Consider the following 17,243-nt stretch of genomic DNA (forward strand, 5'->3'; position numbering starts at 1 on the left):
ACAGCACCTGGAGAGGCCCGCTTCAGTAAAAAAGCCCGGTGCAACAGTAAAATAAATTCAGGAGAAAACTGTTCCCCCTGTCCCTGAATTGCCACCTGCTCCGAAGCTACCAGCCCCCGAGACTCCCGTGGCAACTGGGTGCCCTCTGCCAGCCTCTTAACTAGCCCCGTGCGCTCCTCCGCCTCTGGGACCGCCGCAGTCACGTCCCCTGGCGAATCCAAAATGGCGCCCGCCATGAGCTGCGGAGCGCGGGAAACCCCTTCCGATATCGCCGCTTCTCCGGAATCCTCCATGCAGGCTGAGCTGCAGAGTCCTGCTACGCTGTGCCTCTTTCCTAAAGCGAGAACAGCGCTTGGCGGATACAACCCACCAGTTCCTGGATTCATCTGCTGCTGAAGCTAAGGAATGATATGTGATTAGCTAAACCATTAATTTTGGCCCTTTCATAGACTGAATATACACCAAGAAGTCACTGAGATCAAGAAAGCAAAACCTTTTTCAAGTGCCATCTTTGAAAAGTGCAAGAAAGTAAGGACTCGCATGTTCATTTGTGGGCCCCGTATTTTTTTTAATCAGTTGCCAACCAGGATAAGATTGTTTATGAATTTGATGGCCTTCTGCAGAATGTAAAAACCTCTCTTTTCAAGAAAGCTTATCAGCTTGAACAATAATGATTTCTAGGATGGCTAAAACTAGTTCACAGATATATGTGACAATGATTTTAGGGAATTTTTAAATTGTTTTAAATGTTTTTTATTGGAATCCACTTAAATAGACCTAACTGAACAGTTTGGACCTTATAATATTACTCCTGCTAGAATTCTGCACAATTGCAGAGTGCAGAATTCCCCCGTCGCACAGAATTCAACCTTTTCCCGCAGAATCTGAGGGCCGAAGTAAAGGATGGACCCCCTGTCATTCAGCTGACTCCCTGCCTGCTCGTCAAACTCTCCGCCCGCTGCTGCCCGGCCTACCTGTGCATTCCCTGGTGGTCTAGTGGCCTCTTTGGGGAGACAGGAAAGAACCCCACGTTTTCCTGCCCCGCTGCCACCGCTCTCTTGCTCGTACCATGCTTTTTCAAAGAATTAAGAAAAGTACAGCACTAGCAAGAGAGTGGCGGCAGTGGGGCAGGGAAGAGTGGGGTTCTTTCCTGCCCCCCCCCCCCCCGAAGAGGCCACTAGACCACCAGGGAATGAACAGGTAGGCCAGGCAGTAGTGGGCGGAGAGTCAGTTGAGAGGACGGGCGGTCAACTGAGCAGTGGGGAGGGAGCGGCTGTAAAAAAAAAAAAAAGGGGGGGATGGGGAATGCAAAAACAAATGTTGAAAATTTTGTGCGTAGAATTTTGCAGAATTTGCAAACTTTGTGCACAGAATTTTACATTTTTGGGCATATAATTCTGGCAACAGTAATAATATTCTACCACAATGCTAATTCATATGGACATACAGTAGTGAAAAAAAAATAAATCCAACTAGAGATACTTATTTTGCTTTGTACTTTGTAAGATTCACTATGCTTTCTTTTGGTAAAGATGAAAGACAGACAAGCATAGTTTAAAGATCTAATCCACTTGTTAAGAGATTAAAAGTACTTAGGCGGGGGCGAAAATCACATAGAGGCGTATTTTCAGAGCACTTAGACTTACAAAGTTACGTGGAGGGGAATAATCGAACGGCACCGGCGATGTATTTTGGCGGCGCCGCAAACAGCTGGCCAGACCCATATTTTCGAAAAAGATGGCCGGCCACCTTTTGTTTCGATAATACGGTTCCGGCCAGCGAAATGCCTTGGATTTGGCCGGGGTTTGAGATGGCCGGCTTCATTTTTTAGCGATAATGGAAAGTTATGTCGGCCATCTCAAACCCCGGCCAAATTCAAGACATTTGGCCGTGGGAGGAGCCAGCATTTTTAGTGCACTGGCCCCCCTGACATGCCAGGACACCAACCAGGCTCCCTAGGGGTCACTGCGGTGGACTTCAGAAAAGCTCCCACGTGCATAGCTCCCTTACTTTGGGAGCTGAGCCCCCCAACCCCCCCCCCCCCAAAACCCACTACCCACAAATGTACTGCACCCACTAAAACTGCTCCATGGACCTGCATACAGCCTCTAGGACTTACTGCTGCTGTATAACTTTGGCACACCAGTTCACACCTGAAGACTAATCTCTCTGAAAAAGTCCTTTCTTGAAATAACCACGTTAACTGCAGATCAGAGGTTGTGCTCCACTGGCAAAGAGTCCCCTAGTACTAAGATGAGCAGTAGGTCAGAGCTGGCACAATGGTGTACAATGCCCTCTTTCAGCACCATTCAAGGTAAGAACTACGTTCTCTAACGTGGGTAACATAGGAAAGGGAACTAAAACTGGCTTACAAAATGGCCACTACCGCATGGACTACAACAGGAAACAAAACAGGGCACACTCTGACCCAGTAAGCAGGGGGAAAGCACCAGGGGAGTAGAGCCTACCAACTACCAATACCTACACCCACCACAATGCATTGCCGATGTGACTCTGCATTGCAAATAACAGAAAAGGTGTCACACTCACCCCAGAGCCACATCACAAGCAGGAAAAGGCTGTTGGAGGACAGAACACATTCTGCTGTCATGGAGGTGGGTCTGGCATTTGAGGCTGGCATACAGGTTGGAAAAAAAGTGTTTAAAGTGGGGGTTTTTTGGTGGGAGGGGGTTAGTGACCACTGGGGGAGTACAGGGAGGTCATCTCCGCTTCCTTCCGGTGGTCATGTGGTCAGTTCGGACAACTTTTTGAAGCTTGGACCTGAAAAAAAAGGGACCAAATAAAAGCGGCCAAATGCTCTTCATCGCCGCCTTTTTTTTTCCCATTATGGGCTAAAGCTGGCCATTTCGTAACCCCGTCCATGCCCGCCCATGTCCCGCCTTTGCGTCGCTGCCAACACGCCCCCTTGAACTTTCGCTGGCTCTACGACGGGAAAGCGACGATGGTGTCAAAATAGCGGCTTTCAATTACACTGATTTGGCAGCCGTTGCGAGATCGCCGGCCATCTCCCGATTTATGTCGGAAGATAGCCGGCGATCACTTTCGAAAATGAGCTGGATAGTAACCTATGGAAATGCTTTGAAAATGAGCCCCATAGTAACCTATGGAACTTTGTAAGTCTGTGCTTTGAAAATGAACCCTATTGAGTATTAAGGATAACCCAGAGCTCAAACCAAAATACAATATGCAGCACTGAACTATTTTCTGTCTTCTATCATGGACCTCAGTGGCAACTCGTTTCACACAAGGACTAAAAGCCTTGTGATTTGCTCACTTCATCGGTCCTTCAAAATTTCAGTATTAAACATCTCATATTTTAAATAGCATAACTTATAACTTTTATATCAAACAATTATGTCAATACTTATCTCATAACAGGAACATAACCATCAACATGGCTCTATGTTTCGCTTGTGGTACATCAGGGCAATGTCCTAGAGATGATTTACTGCCTGCTTACTTCTGCGTAAGGACTGGTGTGGGGCCTTTAGCACGCATAGATGCTCAAAGCTCCAGGACTGGCCCTGCTTATAGTTCCTTCTGTGTCAGCTGTGACATCAGCAGAAGCATCCAGGCGGTACGGGTAAGAAGAGAAATGCTGATCACCGTGGGAGTTGGGGGGGGGGGGTAGGGGAAAGAGAGAGATTGGCCAGTCACAGTGAGAGGAAGGAAGGAAGGAAGGACAGAATATTGTACCAACTCAATCATAAGCCGATATTCCAATTTTTTTTTTTTTTTGGGGGGGGGGGGGGGGGGTGCACAAAAATATCAGCTTATAGTCACATATAGACAGTAAGCAACTTGTGCTTCATTTAATAAATCAGTTTTATAATAAGTTTACCTAAAGTTATATTTTAACAAAATGCATATAGCAATTACAATAATGCATTTTCTCTATAAGCTGAAAGTTTGATTATGGATGCTAGGACATCCTAACTGGAAGTACCTCAAAATATAAAATAAAACAAATCTTAAGAACATACCTGGGCCTCTCTGGAGAAGGATATGGACTACGAGGTGGAGGGGTACGGGGTACTGCTGGTCTAGGTGCCACTGTAGCTGCAGGAACCAGGCCATGAGCTATATGCTTCTAAACAAATAGAAATATAACTTTTCTATTTTAAAAAGTAAGCATTGGAAAAAACAAAATGAAATGTGAAACACAGAAGGCTCTAGCAAACATTTTGCTGTGTGAAATGCCGGTTCCCAGGCCGGAGTGGATCGCCGACCCACCTGTGAGTATAATACAGCCTGCCTGTCCTCGGAGAATATAGAGTTTTATCACTGCTATTTCTACCAGCTACAATTATTTTTTTAAGCTGTTTTAGTGATATTAAATTTTATGATAATTATATCTAGATATAGGAAGCCTTAAATACATAAAAAAGCTGTCAAAAAATAAAATAAAATCTCTTATCCTCCACTTTTTAAGGCACTGCCTATCCAACTTGAACAGCTTTAGACTTTTTACAGATGGACCATGCATAGGCAGTCCATGATCTTTTAATAAGCTTTTGTTATTGTTTTCAATAGTGTTTGCCATTGTTTTGGGTGAACTAAATGGCAGCAAGCGCCACCTTACTGGCTTCAGTTCCTATAATAGGCTAGATAAGCTCATGCAGTCTTCTGTTCTCAATCTAACCTCCTTGGGCTCAAGGAGGTTTGATTGAGAACAGGAGATGGCATGACATCAAAAAGTTGAGGCCACTTAGGTTATTCCATTTCCCCTTTCCCGTGCAGACATCGTTCTGCTGCATGCATGTTGTCATTCAGATTATTCTGTTTCCCCTTTCCCGTGCAGACATCGTTCTGCTGCATGCATGTTGTCATTCTTTATTGTTGGCAGCATTTTTATTTAATCTCACTTATATTTTCAAACACGCCAGCCTGTCCTGCATACGGATGTACACAGAAGTATAATAACGGAATAACTTCTCAAAGTAGAATAGTAATTGGTTATAAATCGTAATCAGTGTGCCATTTGGAGGAGCTAGTTATAGGGACATCCTAGTGTGTTATATTCGTGCAGAGATTTTTTTTTCTCTCGGTAAAAGGTCCACTAAAACAGACATGTTACAAGAATCAGGTGCTCAACATTCAGAGTTTCTATTTATTTACTTATTTATGACAGTTATATCCCACATTGAACATGAATTAGGTTGAAACCTGAGAGCATTTAAAATCTTATTTTTTTCCTGTGCCTAGGTCAAAAGAGAAAGAGGGTTTGTAGGAACTTGCTCCTTTTGTTTTGTGGAAGTGGTATATTATAAAAATGCAGTTAATATTGTCTATTACTACTATTTAAAAGAAAGATATTAAATAACAAGGGCAGAGGTACCTTCACGCAGAAGTCCAGTCAGTCAATATATGCCATTTTCCAGTTCTGTGATTTATATTTATTTCTTCTTCAAGTCAGTTTTCAACAGCATTTTCTCAGTTATTACCCAAATGAGAACACAATTATAATGCTAATTAATCAGTTTTGGATTTTACTAAATGACATTATTCTGTCTCACTGTATTTCCAATTCTGGCACAGTATAAGTCATCACAAGGACAAAATAAAAGAAAATCAATGGACTGCATTAGAGGTTTATAGCCCATTTAGATATGTTTAAACAAATGAGAGATCTGCATGAAAGAAAATATTTATTATTATTTTGATTTATGAAAACCACTTGTCCCTAAAATATGATCAAAACCAAATAATCCATTTGCACAAAAGAGATGAGGAGAAGATACGATTCCATGTGCCCCAATGAAAGGAGAGTTTAATTTTACTTCCAATCTTTACGACACCAGGCTTCTCAAGGCAGATTACAACAACATTTAAGATGAACCCATCAGTACACAGGATACCCTCACTGAAATCTGCCCATGTGTACTGTATTGTATAGAACGGTGTAGAAAAATGAGCACAAAATATAGCTTTTACTAGTGCTGTTTCCACCAGCTACAATAATTTTTGAAGCCGTTTTGGTGAGTTTTGATTTCATTATATTTATATCTGAGGCAGCCTGGGCAGAGAAATCATATTAATTTGTTAATTCTGTTTAATTTTGGTTCAGTCCTGTAAAGTGGTAGAATGCCATCTGGTTTTAATTACTCAAATGTCTAGCTTTTGCTAGACTAGAGGTTAGAAAGGTCAGTGAGAAATAAAACTTTCTTTGTCCCTTTTTGAGTGATGGATTGTTAAGGCTGGTTCATAGGTATTATTTACCACATCTGGATGCCATTCTAAGTAAGGCATAGTGGACAATCTCGAGGGGATCAGCAAGCAAGCTGTTTTAAAAGATTAGGCTGAATGCTGTTTAGAAGGAGATAGAGTAGATTTAAATAATTCTAGATAATTTAGAGTCTGTCTTATAAGGAATTCTGATTTCTGCTTATTTTAAAATATGTTTTATTCTGTTTAATTAATAAGTTTTATTTCTCTATGTAAAATATCTTTTCAATTCAGTGTCTGACTTTCAAGTGAGATTTGTCTGCAGTTTAAGAGGTCATCATCTGGTTTGAATTATCCACAGTCCTAGCTAGGTGAAAGAGGTCAGGAAAAGTCAAGTCTTTTCCTTGATGGATTATAGCTAAGTGTAGGACTGGTCTCCTGAAAGTAATAACAAACTATGTCTTTGTGCCATTAAGCAAGACTGGCCCCTTAATGAATGCCAGAGTCCAGTTAGCAGTTAGTATGAAGTTAGCTGAGAATCTGAGAATTTAATAATAATAAAATGCAGGAGATAGGTGCCACATTGTCTAGTTTGAGAGGCCCCAGGTCATAGGTCAGTTTAGGAAATATCTCAAACCTATGTAACTGATATTTTTGAGTAAATGTGTAGAGATAATTAGTTCAAGACAGGGTAATCAATCTATTCTTTACCATCTGGTAAGAAAGGGGGGCTAGAGGGGTTTAGGACCCTATATAAAGGAGAACATAAGAACCTTACGTTAGACGAGAAGGAACCAAGACAGGAGACACAAGACACAGAGAGCTGAAGAGAAGGAGAGAGCTAGCGCTGATGTCCTACTTTGTTTGCTGGCAAATAAAGAAGATTTCTCTCTCATTCTGGTGTGTGGTGTTCGACTCCTGAAGTACCACAGATTCTGCTAACAATAGTGGTAATTCCTGCATCATATCTACATACGGGACACTTTCAAATAAATTAAAAAGCTGTAAATTTAAAAAAAACTGGCCTCCACCTTTTAAGGCATTGCCTATCTAACTGGAACAGCTTTTCACTTTTTACAGATGGACCACACATAGGCAGTCCATTATTTCTAATAATCTTTTACTAATGTTTAATAGTAGTAGTAGTAATAGTATTGCTTTCAATAGCGTTTGTTGTTGTTTTGGGTGTACTTGTGACTCCGCCTACTGGCTTCAACCCAAAAATATAACGCGCTAAACAGCATCATAAGCCTGTCTTCTCATTCTAACCTCACTGCTTGGAGTTGGGCCACACACACAAGCAACCAGAGAGGAAAAGCCATTGGCAGTACCAAACCGATCGAAGGCAGAAGCATCAGCAGTAAAAGTTTAGAAGCAATAATTAACTTAATTAACAACCCTTTCTCCCCCTCCCCCCCATAGAAAAACAATGGGGGAACTCCTTCAACAGTTTCTTAAGAGTACGTGTAGTAGGTAGAGTCTGGTTTGAAAATGAGCATGAGGCCCAAATGAGGTGAGAAGAAGCGAGAAAATAGTAGGACCTGAGACTGGTAGGAAAAAGGAATTAAGCCGTGACTGGTAACATACTATTAAATACACAAACTGAAACCTTAGAAGAGAAAAGTACACTTCACCTGCACAGATATCTAAAATCTTCAAATACTGTTCTAGTAAATATATGGTATAAAAAATAAAAACAATTTTACATCATCTTGATAATTTTCTGTCGTTGGGCTTCACAGTTCACAAACTACTATAAATAAGTAAAGCAACCAAAGGACTTACAAAGTGCGATGCACTTCTCCGCCGGAGACTAAACGGCATCTTAGAGCACACAAGAGGAGCAGAAGCCGCAGCAACAAAAATCACAAAACTGTGAAATAAATAATCAGGTTCAAAAATACAGAGCAAAGCATTTCCACGGAAATCACAGCAACTGACGCTTTTCCTTCACAACCACGTTCCACCAACAACGACGTTCATTGGTCAGCACTCTCCCTTTCTCCAATCACCACCGGCATCAGCCTCGCCTTAGTTACCACATTGGTTTGGAAAAGTTTTGAAGTTCTGAGTCTGTCTTCTCGCGTAAGGAGGCTGGATCCTTGTTCTCACGTTATCCTTGCGCCCGCTCGCCTCGCTCTCTTCCAGTTCCTTATTGCTCTGCTCCTCTGTCAGTCATGAGCCCTAATCTAATCGCCGCGTCGGTTGGAGGTCAAGCGAATGTGACCTGAAATGTGATTGGGTGGGTCCGATAAAGGCGGCAGATGGGGTCCTGGCCTGGGAGGGAGGAGGAGGTATCTAGAGTTACGGATCATTCAGCTGAAATTGTGGATGGTTTGTTTTTGTTTGTTCTAAAGTGGAAAATGTCACAGTTGGGTTTCGTTCGTGTACTTTAATGCTAATTTAAGTAATGTACTGTATTGATATATTTAATGTTAATATATTTTTATTGCAATAGTTACTTTTCTAATTAATTTCTTTGTAAATGACTTCTGTTAATAGTAATTAACCAAGTAGATTTAAGGATCGCAACAGGAAATGAATTTCCCCATTTGGGATCTCTTGAGGCAGATGGCTTGGGCTATCCACCCTCAGACAGGACGGTGGCTAAAACCAATGCACCACTCTGTGTGTTTATTGTTTCGTCTGTCTTCTAATCAGGTCCGGGCATGCTGAACTGGCAATGGGACGCTATACCTGTCAGATACTCAAATTGCTGCTGCCTCTTCTTTCAACAGTCCAATAGTAACTGCCAAATGATTGTTTGTTTTTAGGTGCCCGGGAATATCCCATCCCTAACTGAAAAGCTGTGTTTTATTTAGTTATAAAAAGTCGGGTAAGGGCTACAATTAATATGTTCTAATCATTTAATATAGTGTTCTTTTCAGGAGTCATAAGAAATTGTTATTTTGATAGACTTGTCGAGACTACATTATATAGAGACGTCTTTATTCTATTTTTGCTCTACTATTAGCTCAATGACAACAAAGGAGAGCACGCCAGTACGAGCAGGCGCTGCTGCTGTACCTTATGGACATGCAATTGTAAGTGAGAAATGGAGAGGATCGGAGTTAGTTCAGCAATTGCAAGGTAAGTACAACGTTTTAGCTATTAAAGTCAAAAGTGTATAGAAATCAAAAGTGAAGAACTTGACTCACAATGTGGGCTAAAGTGCAAAACTGGAGAAAGAGACTTCATGAAATATACATCAAATCCAATAAATACACCTTCCCATCTTTAACTTCCAGTCAGAAATTACATACAGATAAAGATGCTGAATGTATTGATGGAGATCCAGTCTCTCTGGTTATTCCTCCCCTGATCCTAGGTTTTATCCGAGAGACTATTTTTTATAAAATAAGATAAGAGAATCATATGCATCTACAAGTCTTCATCTCTAGATAACCTTCTTAAAAATGTACTCTTCCATTCAGATATAGAGGAATATCCTGTTGGTTATACCAAAAGGCTAAGAGCCAGGGTTCAGATCTACTTATCCCACTGATCCTACATTGCACTAGCACAGTTTAGAGCTCCTTTTACAAAGCTGCATTAGTGATTCTGGCACAACAAATGCGACAAAGCCCACAGGACACTGGTTCCCAAACCTAGTCCTGGAGGCACCCCAGCCAGTCAGGTTTTCAGGATATCTATAATGAATATTCACGAGGGAAATTTGCATGCACTGCCTCCACTGCATGCAGATCTCTCTCATGAATACTCATTGTGGAAATCCTGAAAACCTGACTGGCTGGGGTGCCTCCAGGACTAGGTTTGGGAACCATTGTCCTATGGGCTTGGTCACATTTGCAGAGCGGGAATCACTAGTGCAGCTTTGTAAAAGGAACCCTTAGTTTGTAAGCTCACTTGGACAGGAAAATAATGTATGTACCTGCTTGTAACTCACTTTGAGCTCAAACTTGGAAAAAGCGAGTACTTAAATCTAAAATGAAAACATTTCTGTCTACATAAAGAAACTCTACCTTTGCATTAACAGTTTGAATTAATGGTTGTCTTATGTAAACATGCTTTGGATAAGTAATTCATGCCAAAAATATGATAGAAGTCTATATAACCCTGAATGCAGTGGAATGGGAAGTGCAAATCAATTGTTTACTCTTTCAAAAAGTTCAGACTAGAGGACACACCATGAAGTTACAAAATAGTATATTTTAAACACATTTTTTTTCTTTTTTTTTTTTTTTAAACTTTTTTATTGGTAAGTTTCAACAAAAATACACTGTCAACAAGGCATCAATGCTAAATACACAGCATAGCAGTATAAATTCTAAACAATGAAAGAGCCAAGACCCCACAGAACATCCCCCCCCCCCCCCACAACCAAAAAAACAAAGACTAATAAGGACCAAACATATCCAGGAGATAGCCATGGAGTGAAGACTGAAAAAGGAGTTCAACCCTCTGACTACATGGGAGCCATGAGCATTATCATCAGTCTATCTCTATCTGCTCTCCATGCCAAGTAAAGGTCCCAGACACAGTGAAACGGAACCATGACCAGAACGCATAGCAGTTAGTTGAGTCATCTGATGTATGTAATCCTTCCTCATCGACCCTCCAGACCGGTCAAGACGCGTGGGTTATGCTCGCCTACCAGCAGAGGGAGACTGAGAACACTAACTTCAACTATGTACATATAACCTGTGCCCATCCCACAAAAGCCAGTATTTTCTCAGTCTCAGCAGAGGGTAGACAGGCAGCCTGTGCAGCTTGTCCGGTCTGGTAGGAGTCAGGGATCAGTTGAGAGTTTTAGCCTGGTCTATTGATCATTCCTGAGGAACTTCCCTGTGCCTGGACTACTCTGTGTGCTGGGGATTGGCGGTGCCGCTGGGGCCTGCCATTGTCCCCCCTGGGGTGTCACACCCGGGTGGCCGGGTCCCTCCCCCGAGCTAGCTCTCCAGTTTGGGCAGCTTTGTGCCTCGGCTGCAGTTTTATATTGCAGCCTTGAGTGCCAGGGATTTAATAGCAGCAGGGCTCAAATGGTGCTGCAATAAAGTTTAAAAAAAAAAAAAAAAAAAAAGACCCAGACGCTGTGGAGAGCTGTGCAGCTGCACTCCGGAGTGCCGGAGCTGGGCAGCCGTGCAAGTTGAGCTGTGAGTGGCTTCTTTGGGTGAGTTCCCAGTTCCTTTACCTTTGGGAGGTTTTTGGCGCGAAGATGTCCTCGAAGCCGCTTCGCTGTCGTTTTTGCGCTCGTCGGGGGGTCGACGCGATTGGCGGTTCCTGCCGCTTTTGCGGGGAACCGAAGACTCAGGCCTCCGCTCCGCCGGTGTTAGCGGCGGAACTTCCCGCGCCAGCCTTGCAGGAGGTTGCAGGGGCTTCGGCTAGCGGTTCAGCGGCGGTCCCGGTTTTGGCGGGAACCGCCGCCATTTTGGATTCGGGCCCGAGAATCCCGGATTTAGTCAGCGGCCCTCAGGGCAGCCCGGTGGCTGGTGCTTCGGGAGGGGACGTTTCGGGAAGGATGGGTTTCCCTCCTGAATTTGTTTGGTCCTTATTTCAAGCCTGGCAGGCGGGACCATCGCGCACGGAGCCCCTTAGTCCGGGGGCGGGCTTGAGCGCTAAGAGGCCACGTGTTGAGTGGGCTGAAGACCTGGACTGTTTTTCTCCTCCAGAGTCAGAGGGCGACTTTAGTCCCCTGGAGGAGGAGGAGGGGTCCTTGTCCGGACCAGATAGAGAGACAGTGCCCGGGGAGGATCCGTCGGTGGTCCGCATTTTTCACAGGGAGGAATTGGCGGATCTTATTGAGCAGGTGTCTACTATGCTCAAGTTTGACCCGGCAGTAGATCCGGCTCCCTCTGAAAAGCAGGACCCGTTGGTTAAGGGGATCCGCAGGGTATCTCGGACCTTTCCTATGAATGCGGATCTTAGAGAGATGGTAACGCAGGAATGGCTCTCGCCGGAGGCACCTTGTAAGGTGGCACGGGCCATGGCTAAGCTCTATCCCCTTCCGCAGGAAGATAGAGACTCTTTAAAGCCTCCAACTGTGGATGCCGTAGTGACGGCGGTGACCAAGGCTACTGCAATTCCTGTAGATGGAGGGGCTGCCTTGCGGGACCCTCAGGACAGGAAATTGGAGACATTTCTGAAGCGCAGTTTTGATTTATCGGCGCTGGCTTTGCAGGCTTCAGTTTGTGGAGGTCTGGTGGCTCGAGCATGTTTCCGCTGGGCTGAGCGGCTGCTAGATGCTCCGCAGGTTGATAGAGCTGCCTTAGTGCAGGATTTGGCAAAGTTGGAGATGGGCTCGTCATTCTTGGCAGATGCGCTATATGATTTGTTGCGTGCATCGGCGAAGAACATGACCCTTGCAGTGGTGGCTCGAAGGGCCCTGTGGTTGCGGGGCTGGCTGGCAGATGCCGCGTCCAAGGCAAAGTTGTGTTCGCTTCCCTTTAAGGGCGCTTTGCTTTTTGGAGACGAATTGGATAAGTTGGTTAGGGGTCTTGGTGACACTAAGATCCCGCGGCTTCCAGAGCTTCGGCCTAAGGCGTCTAGGGGCGCGGCGGTGCGAGGCCGTTTTCAGGAAGCTAGACGGTATCGGCCGGGTAGGCCCTCGGGGGGGTTCCGGGGTCGTTATTTTCAGAGAACCCAGCCCTTTCGTGGGGGCCGCCGGGGGGGGCGAGCTGCCTTTTCTGGAGCGGCCAGTACGTCCCGTGGGTCGCAATGATGGTTTGGGGGTCCAGCCTCTGGTTCGTGTAGGGGCTCGCTTACGCTTGTTTTACCAGAGGTGGGCCCAAATCACGTCGGACCAGTGGGTGCTGCAGATAGTGCGAGACGGGTACGCGCTGGAGTTCGACGGTCCTCTGTCCGATTTCTTTCTCGTCTCTCCCTGTCATTCAAGGCGCAAGGCAAGGGCAGTGCGAGACACTCTGTCACGTCTGGTAGATTTAGGTGCTGTGGTGCCGGTTCCGCCAGAAGAACGAGGTACCGGTTGTTACTCCATTTACTTCGTGGTGCCAAAGAAAGAGGATTCTTTTCGGCCCATTTTAGACCTCAAGAGGGTCAATGCGGCTCTAAAGATTCCTTCCTTTCGGATGGAAACGTTGCGCTCGGTCATTGTAGCGGTTCAGGAAGGGGAATTTCTGACTTCATTGGATTTGACAGAAGCTTATTTACACATCCCCATTCTAGAGGCGCACCAGCGCTTTCTTCGTTTTGTGGTGGAGTCACTTTCAGTTTTGTGCGCTCCCGTTCGGCCTGGCTACAGCTCCTCGCACTTTCTCCAAGGTGATGGTGGTCGTGGCAGCGGCTTTACGGTTGCAGGGCATTTTGGTGCATCCGTATCTCGACGACTGGTTAATTCGAGCCAAAACGCAGGCGGAGAGCGAGGAGGCTACCGCCCGGGTGGTGACCTTTTTGCAGTCGCTGGGTTGGGTTGTCAATCTGGCCAAGAGTCACCTAGTTCCGTCACAGTCGCTGGAATATCTGGGAGTTCGGTTCGACACGGAGCGAGGCCGGGTGTTTTTGACGGCTCCTCGCATTTCCAAACTGCAGATTCAGATACATCAGCTCCGAGCTCAGAGGGCGCCTGCGGCGCGGGAATATCTTCAGGTGTTAGGTCTGATGGCTGCGTCTATAGAGGTAGTCCCTTGGGCCAGGGCCCACATGAGACAGTTGCAGAGTTCGTTGTTGACTCGTTGGTCCCCTCAATCCCAGGAGTTGGAGGAGCGGTTAGCGCTGCCGGAGAGGGTTCGACGCAGCCTCCGCTGGTGGCTTCACACTCCGAATCTAGCGAAGGGTATGCCGCTAGAGGTGCCGAATTGGGTGGTACTGACCACGGATGCGAGTCTGTTAGGCTGGGGGGCGCATTGTCTAGGGCAGGTGGCCCAAGGGCGATGGACGTCGGTAGAGGTGGCGTGGTCCATCAACCGCCTGGAGACTCGAGCAATTCGGTTGGCTCTTCGGTCTTTCCAGAGTCTGCTAGAGGGCAAGGCGGTCAGAGTTCTTTCCGACAATGCCACGGCCGTCGCTTATGTGAATCGGCAGGGGGGGACGAAGAGCCCGGGATTAGCTGTAGAGGCGGCGGAGTTGTTGGGGTGGGCAGAGGCCCATCTTCAGGCTCTTTCGGCAGGCCACGTAGCAGGAGTGGACAATGTGGACGCGGATTATCTGAGCAGGCACATGTTGGATCCCGGAGAGTGGGCCCTCCATCCCTCAGTGTTCGAACGGATAGTGTTGCAGTGGGGTCGGCCGGTGTTGGATCTCATGGCATCGGCCGACAATGCGCAGGTCCCGCGGTACTTCAGTCGTCGAAGAGATGCTCGAGCCGAGGGTCTCGACGCGTTGGTTCTGCCGTGGCCGACTCAGCAGTTGCTCTATGTGTTTCCGCCGTGGCCGCTGGTGGGCCGCGTGGTACAGCGGATCGGTCGTCATCCCGGCTTAGTGATTCTGATAGCGCCCAATTGGCCTCGTCGGCCATGGTACGGAGATCTGATGCGGTTGTTAGTGCAGGGTCCTTTTCCCCTGGGGTCTCAGGTGAGACTGGTGCAGGGACCGATCGAGATGGCCGACCCCTCTCCATTCTTGCTTACGGCTTGGCTCTTGAAAGGCACAGATTGAGAAAGAAGGGTTTCTCGGCCAGAGTCATTGATACAATGTTGCGATCGCGTAAGAAGTCCACGTCGTTGGCTTATGTGCGGGTGTGGCGCATCTTTGAGAGTTGGTGTCTTGAACGGAATGTTGTCCCTTTGCGGGCTTCGGTGATGGAGATTTTGGAGTTTTTGCAGGATGGTTTGGACAGGGGGCTCTCCCTTTCTTCCCTGAAGGTGCAGGTTGCGGCTTTGTCTTGTTTCAGAGGTAAGGTTGGAGGAGTCTCCTTAGCAGCTTCTCCGGATGTAGGGCGGTTCCTGAGGGCAGTGAAGTTGATTCGGCCGCCCCGTCGTCCAATGGTTCCGCCTTGGGATTTGAATTTGGTCTTGGAGACTCTGGTGGGTCCTCCGTTTGAACCATTGGCGTCCATCACATGTAAGGATCTTACCTTGAAAACAGTTTTTCTGGTGGCCATTGCTTCCGCTCGGAGAGTATCAGAGTTGCAAGCCTTGTCTTGTAGGGAGCCTTTTCTGTCCTTTGCGAAAGAGAAAGTGACTTTGAGGACGGTTCCTTCCTTTGTTCCTAAGGTGGTTTCAGCGTTCCATGTGAATCAAGTGATTTCGTTACCGGTGTTGGGGGATCGTTCGGGGGATGCCTCTCAGCGTCGGTTGGCTAAGTTGGATGTTCGGCGCGCCTTGCGGTCCTATTTGAGCAGAACGCGAGATTTCCGGGATTCGGATAGGTTGTTCGTTTTGTTTGGAGGTCCTAAGAGAGGAGCTGCGGCCTCCAAGGGGACTCTGGCTAGGTGGTTGAAGGAGGCTATTGCCTCAGCGTATTTGTTGAGGCGGCGTTCGGTGCCCCCGTTGCTTAAGGCGCATTCAACTCGGGGGGTTGCCGCTTCCTGGGCGGAGAGTAGTTTTGTTCCTCCGCAGGATATTTGTAAAGCAGCGGCATGGTCGTCCATTCATTCCTTTGTTAAGCATTATAGGATTGATGTTCAGGCAAAAGAGGATGCAGGTTTTGGAGCGGCTGTGCTGTCTTCTGCGTTTCGAGGGTCCCACCCTTAAGTTTCTACTGCTTTGGTACTTCCCACGCGTCTTGACCGGTCTGGAGGGTCGATGAGGAAGGTGAAATTAGGCCTTACCTGCTAATTTTCTTTCCTCGAGACCCTCCAGACCGGTCAAGAGCCCGCCCTATGGATTTCAGAGATATTGTTCGTATCAGAAGTATTTGAGCCGTGTTCTGCTATGACTATTCCTTTTATCTTTCATTGGGTCGGAGAGTTTTTCTTCGTCCATAATACTTGACAGAGCGGGGCGCTTGACGTTCCGTCTGTCTGAGCACACTGTTGGTGTTGTCTATTGGTTTTCCAGGTACAGGGGTTTTTCTACATTCAAGAGTTCAGGTTGCAGGGGGTTTTCTCTGCTTTGCTAAGTGTATACTGGCTTTTGTGGGATGGGCACAGGTTATATGTACATAGTTGAAGTTAGTGTTCTCAGTCTCCCTCTGCTGGTAGGCGAGCATAACCCACGCGTCTTGACCGGTCTGGAGGGTCTCGAGGAAAGAAAATTAGCAGGTAAGGCCTAATTTCACCATGTTGCACAAAACCACAGCTGGTGATAGTCACTGTTTCCATGCCACCACTAGTACAGTTTTAGCAGCAACAAAGTAACTAGTTGCCAATTTGTGCACTTCTGGTTTGACCCCTAAAGGTCTGAAATGTAACGGGCAACACTCTGCCTTGAAGAGAGTAGGTCACCCCCACAATATGTCTGAGTGTTCAAAACATCTGTCCAAAAAAGCTGCACTTTAGGATCAGTCCACTATGCATGATACATAGTCCCCACATTGCCACAGTCTCTCCAACAAAGACCTATGCCCCTTCCAAGCATCTTTTGTAATCGAGCAGGTGTATAATACCAAACGGTAAAGAATTTTATAACCGTTTTAAAGTCAATGATTCAGCAACAGAAGCCTTTAACATATATTGAGGGGCATAATCGAACGAAAACGTCTATCTCCATGGGCGTTTATCTCCGAGAACGGGTCCGTGAAGGGGCGGACTGAACCGTATTTTTGAAAAAAAATAGACGTCCATGTTTTATTCGACAATTTGTGAGCTGGGTGTTTTTGCTTTTCAGCGATAATGGAAAATGAAAGCGCCCGGCTCAAAAACGAATAAATCCAAGGCATTTGTTCGTGGGAGGGGCCAGGATTTGTAGTGCACTGGTCCCCCTCACATGCCAGGACACCAACCGGGCACCCTAGGGGGCACTTTTACTAAAAAAAAAAAAGGTAAAAGAGCTCCCAGGTGCATAGCACCCTTCCCTTGTGTGTTGAGCCCCCCAAATCCCCCTCAAAACCCACTGCCCACAACACTACACCATTACTATAGCCCTAAGGGGTGAAGGGGGGCCACCTACATGTGGGTACAGTGGGTTTGGGGGGGATGGACGACTAAGCATTAAGCAGCACAGTTGTAACAGGTAGGGGGGGGATGGGCCTGGGTCCACCTG

General features: G+C 46.3%; 2 protein-coding genes across 10 annotated transcripts in view; one reads left to right on the forward strand and one right to left on the reverse strand.

The window, feature by feature from the left end:
- The window catches only part of CEP89 (centrosomal protein 89), a 162,023-nt gene extending 153,969 nt beyond the window's left edge, over positions 1-8,054 (reverse strand). The window contains 2 exon segments of the mRNA XM_030204424.1: positions 4,005-4,111; positions 7,972-8,054. Of these exon segments, the coding sequence (XP_030060284.1) occupies positions 4,005-4,111; positions 7,972-8,010 (146 nt within the window). The 5' untranslated portion in view covers positions 8,011-8,054.
- Positions 7,673-17,243, forward strand: part of FAAP24 (FA core complex associated protein 24) — a 32,517-nt gene continuing 22,946 nt past the window's right edge. Inside the window, exons 1-3 of one of the 9 annotated variants that reach the window (XM_030204419.1) lie at positions 8,490-8,593; positions 8,961-9,022; positions 9,161-9,276. In XM_030204419.1, coding sequence (XP_030060279.1) covers positions 9,165-9,276 — 112 coding nt within the window. In that variant the 5' untranslated portion in view covers positions 8,490-8,593; positions 8,961-9,022; positions 9,161-9,164. Of the gene's footprint in view, positions 7,700-8,242; positions 8,272-8,364; positions 8,594-8,782; positions 9,023-9,160; positions 9,277-17,243 lie in introns of those variants that run through there. The other 8 variants (XM_030204420.1, XM_030204414.1, XM_030204423.1 and 5 more) reach the window with 8 other exon arrangements.

Source organism: Microcaecilia unicolor, chromosome 5 (genome assembly GCF_901765095.1).
Source record: "Microcaecilia unicolor chromosome 5, aMicUni1.1, whole genome shotgun sequence".
NCBI classification, from domain to species: Eukaryota; Metazoa; Chordata; class Amphibia; order Gymnophiona; family Siphonopidae; genus Microcaecilia; species Microcaecilia unicolor.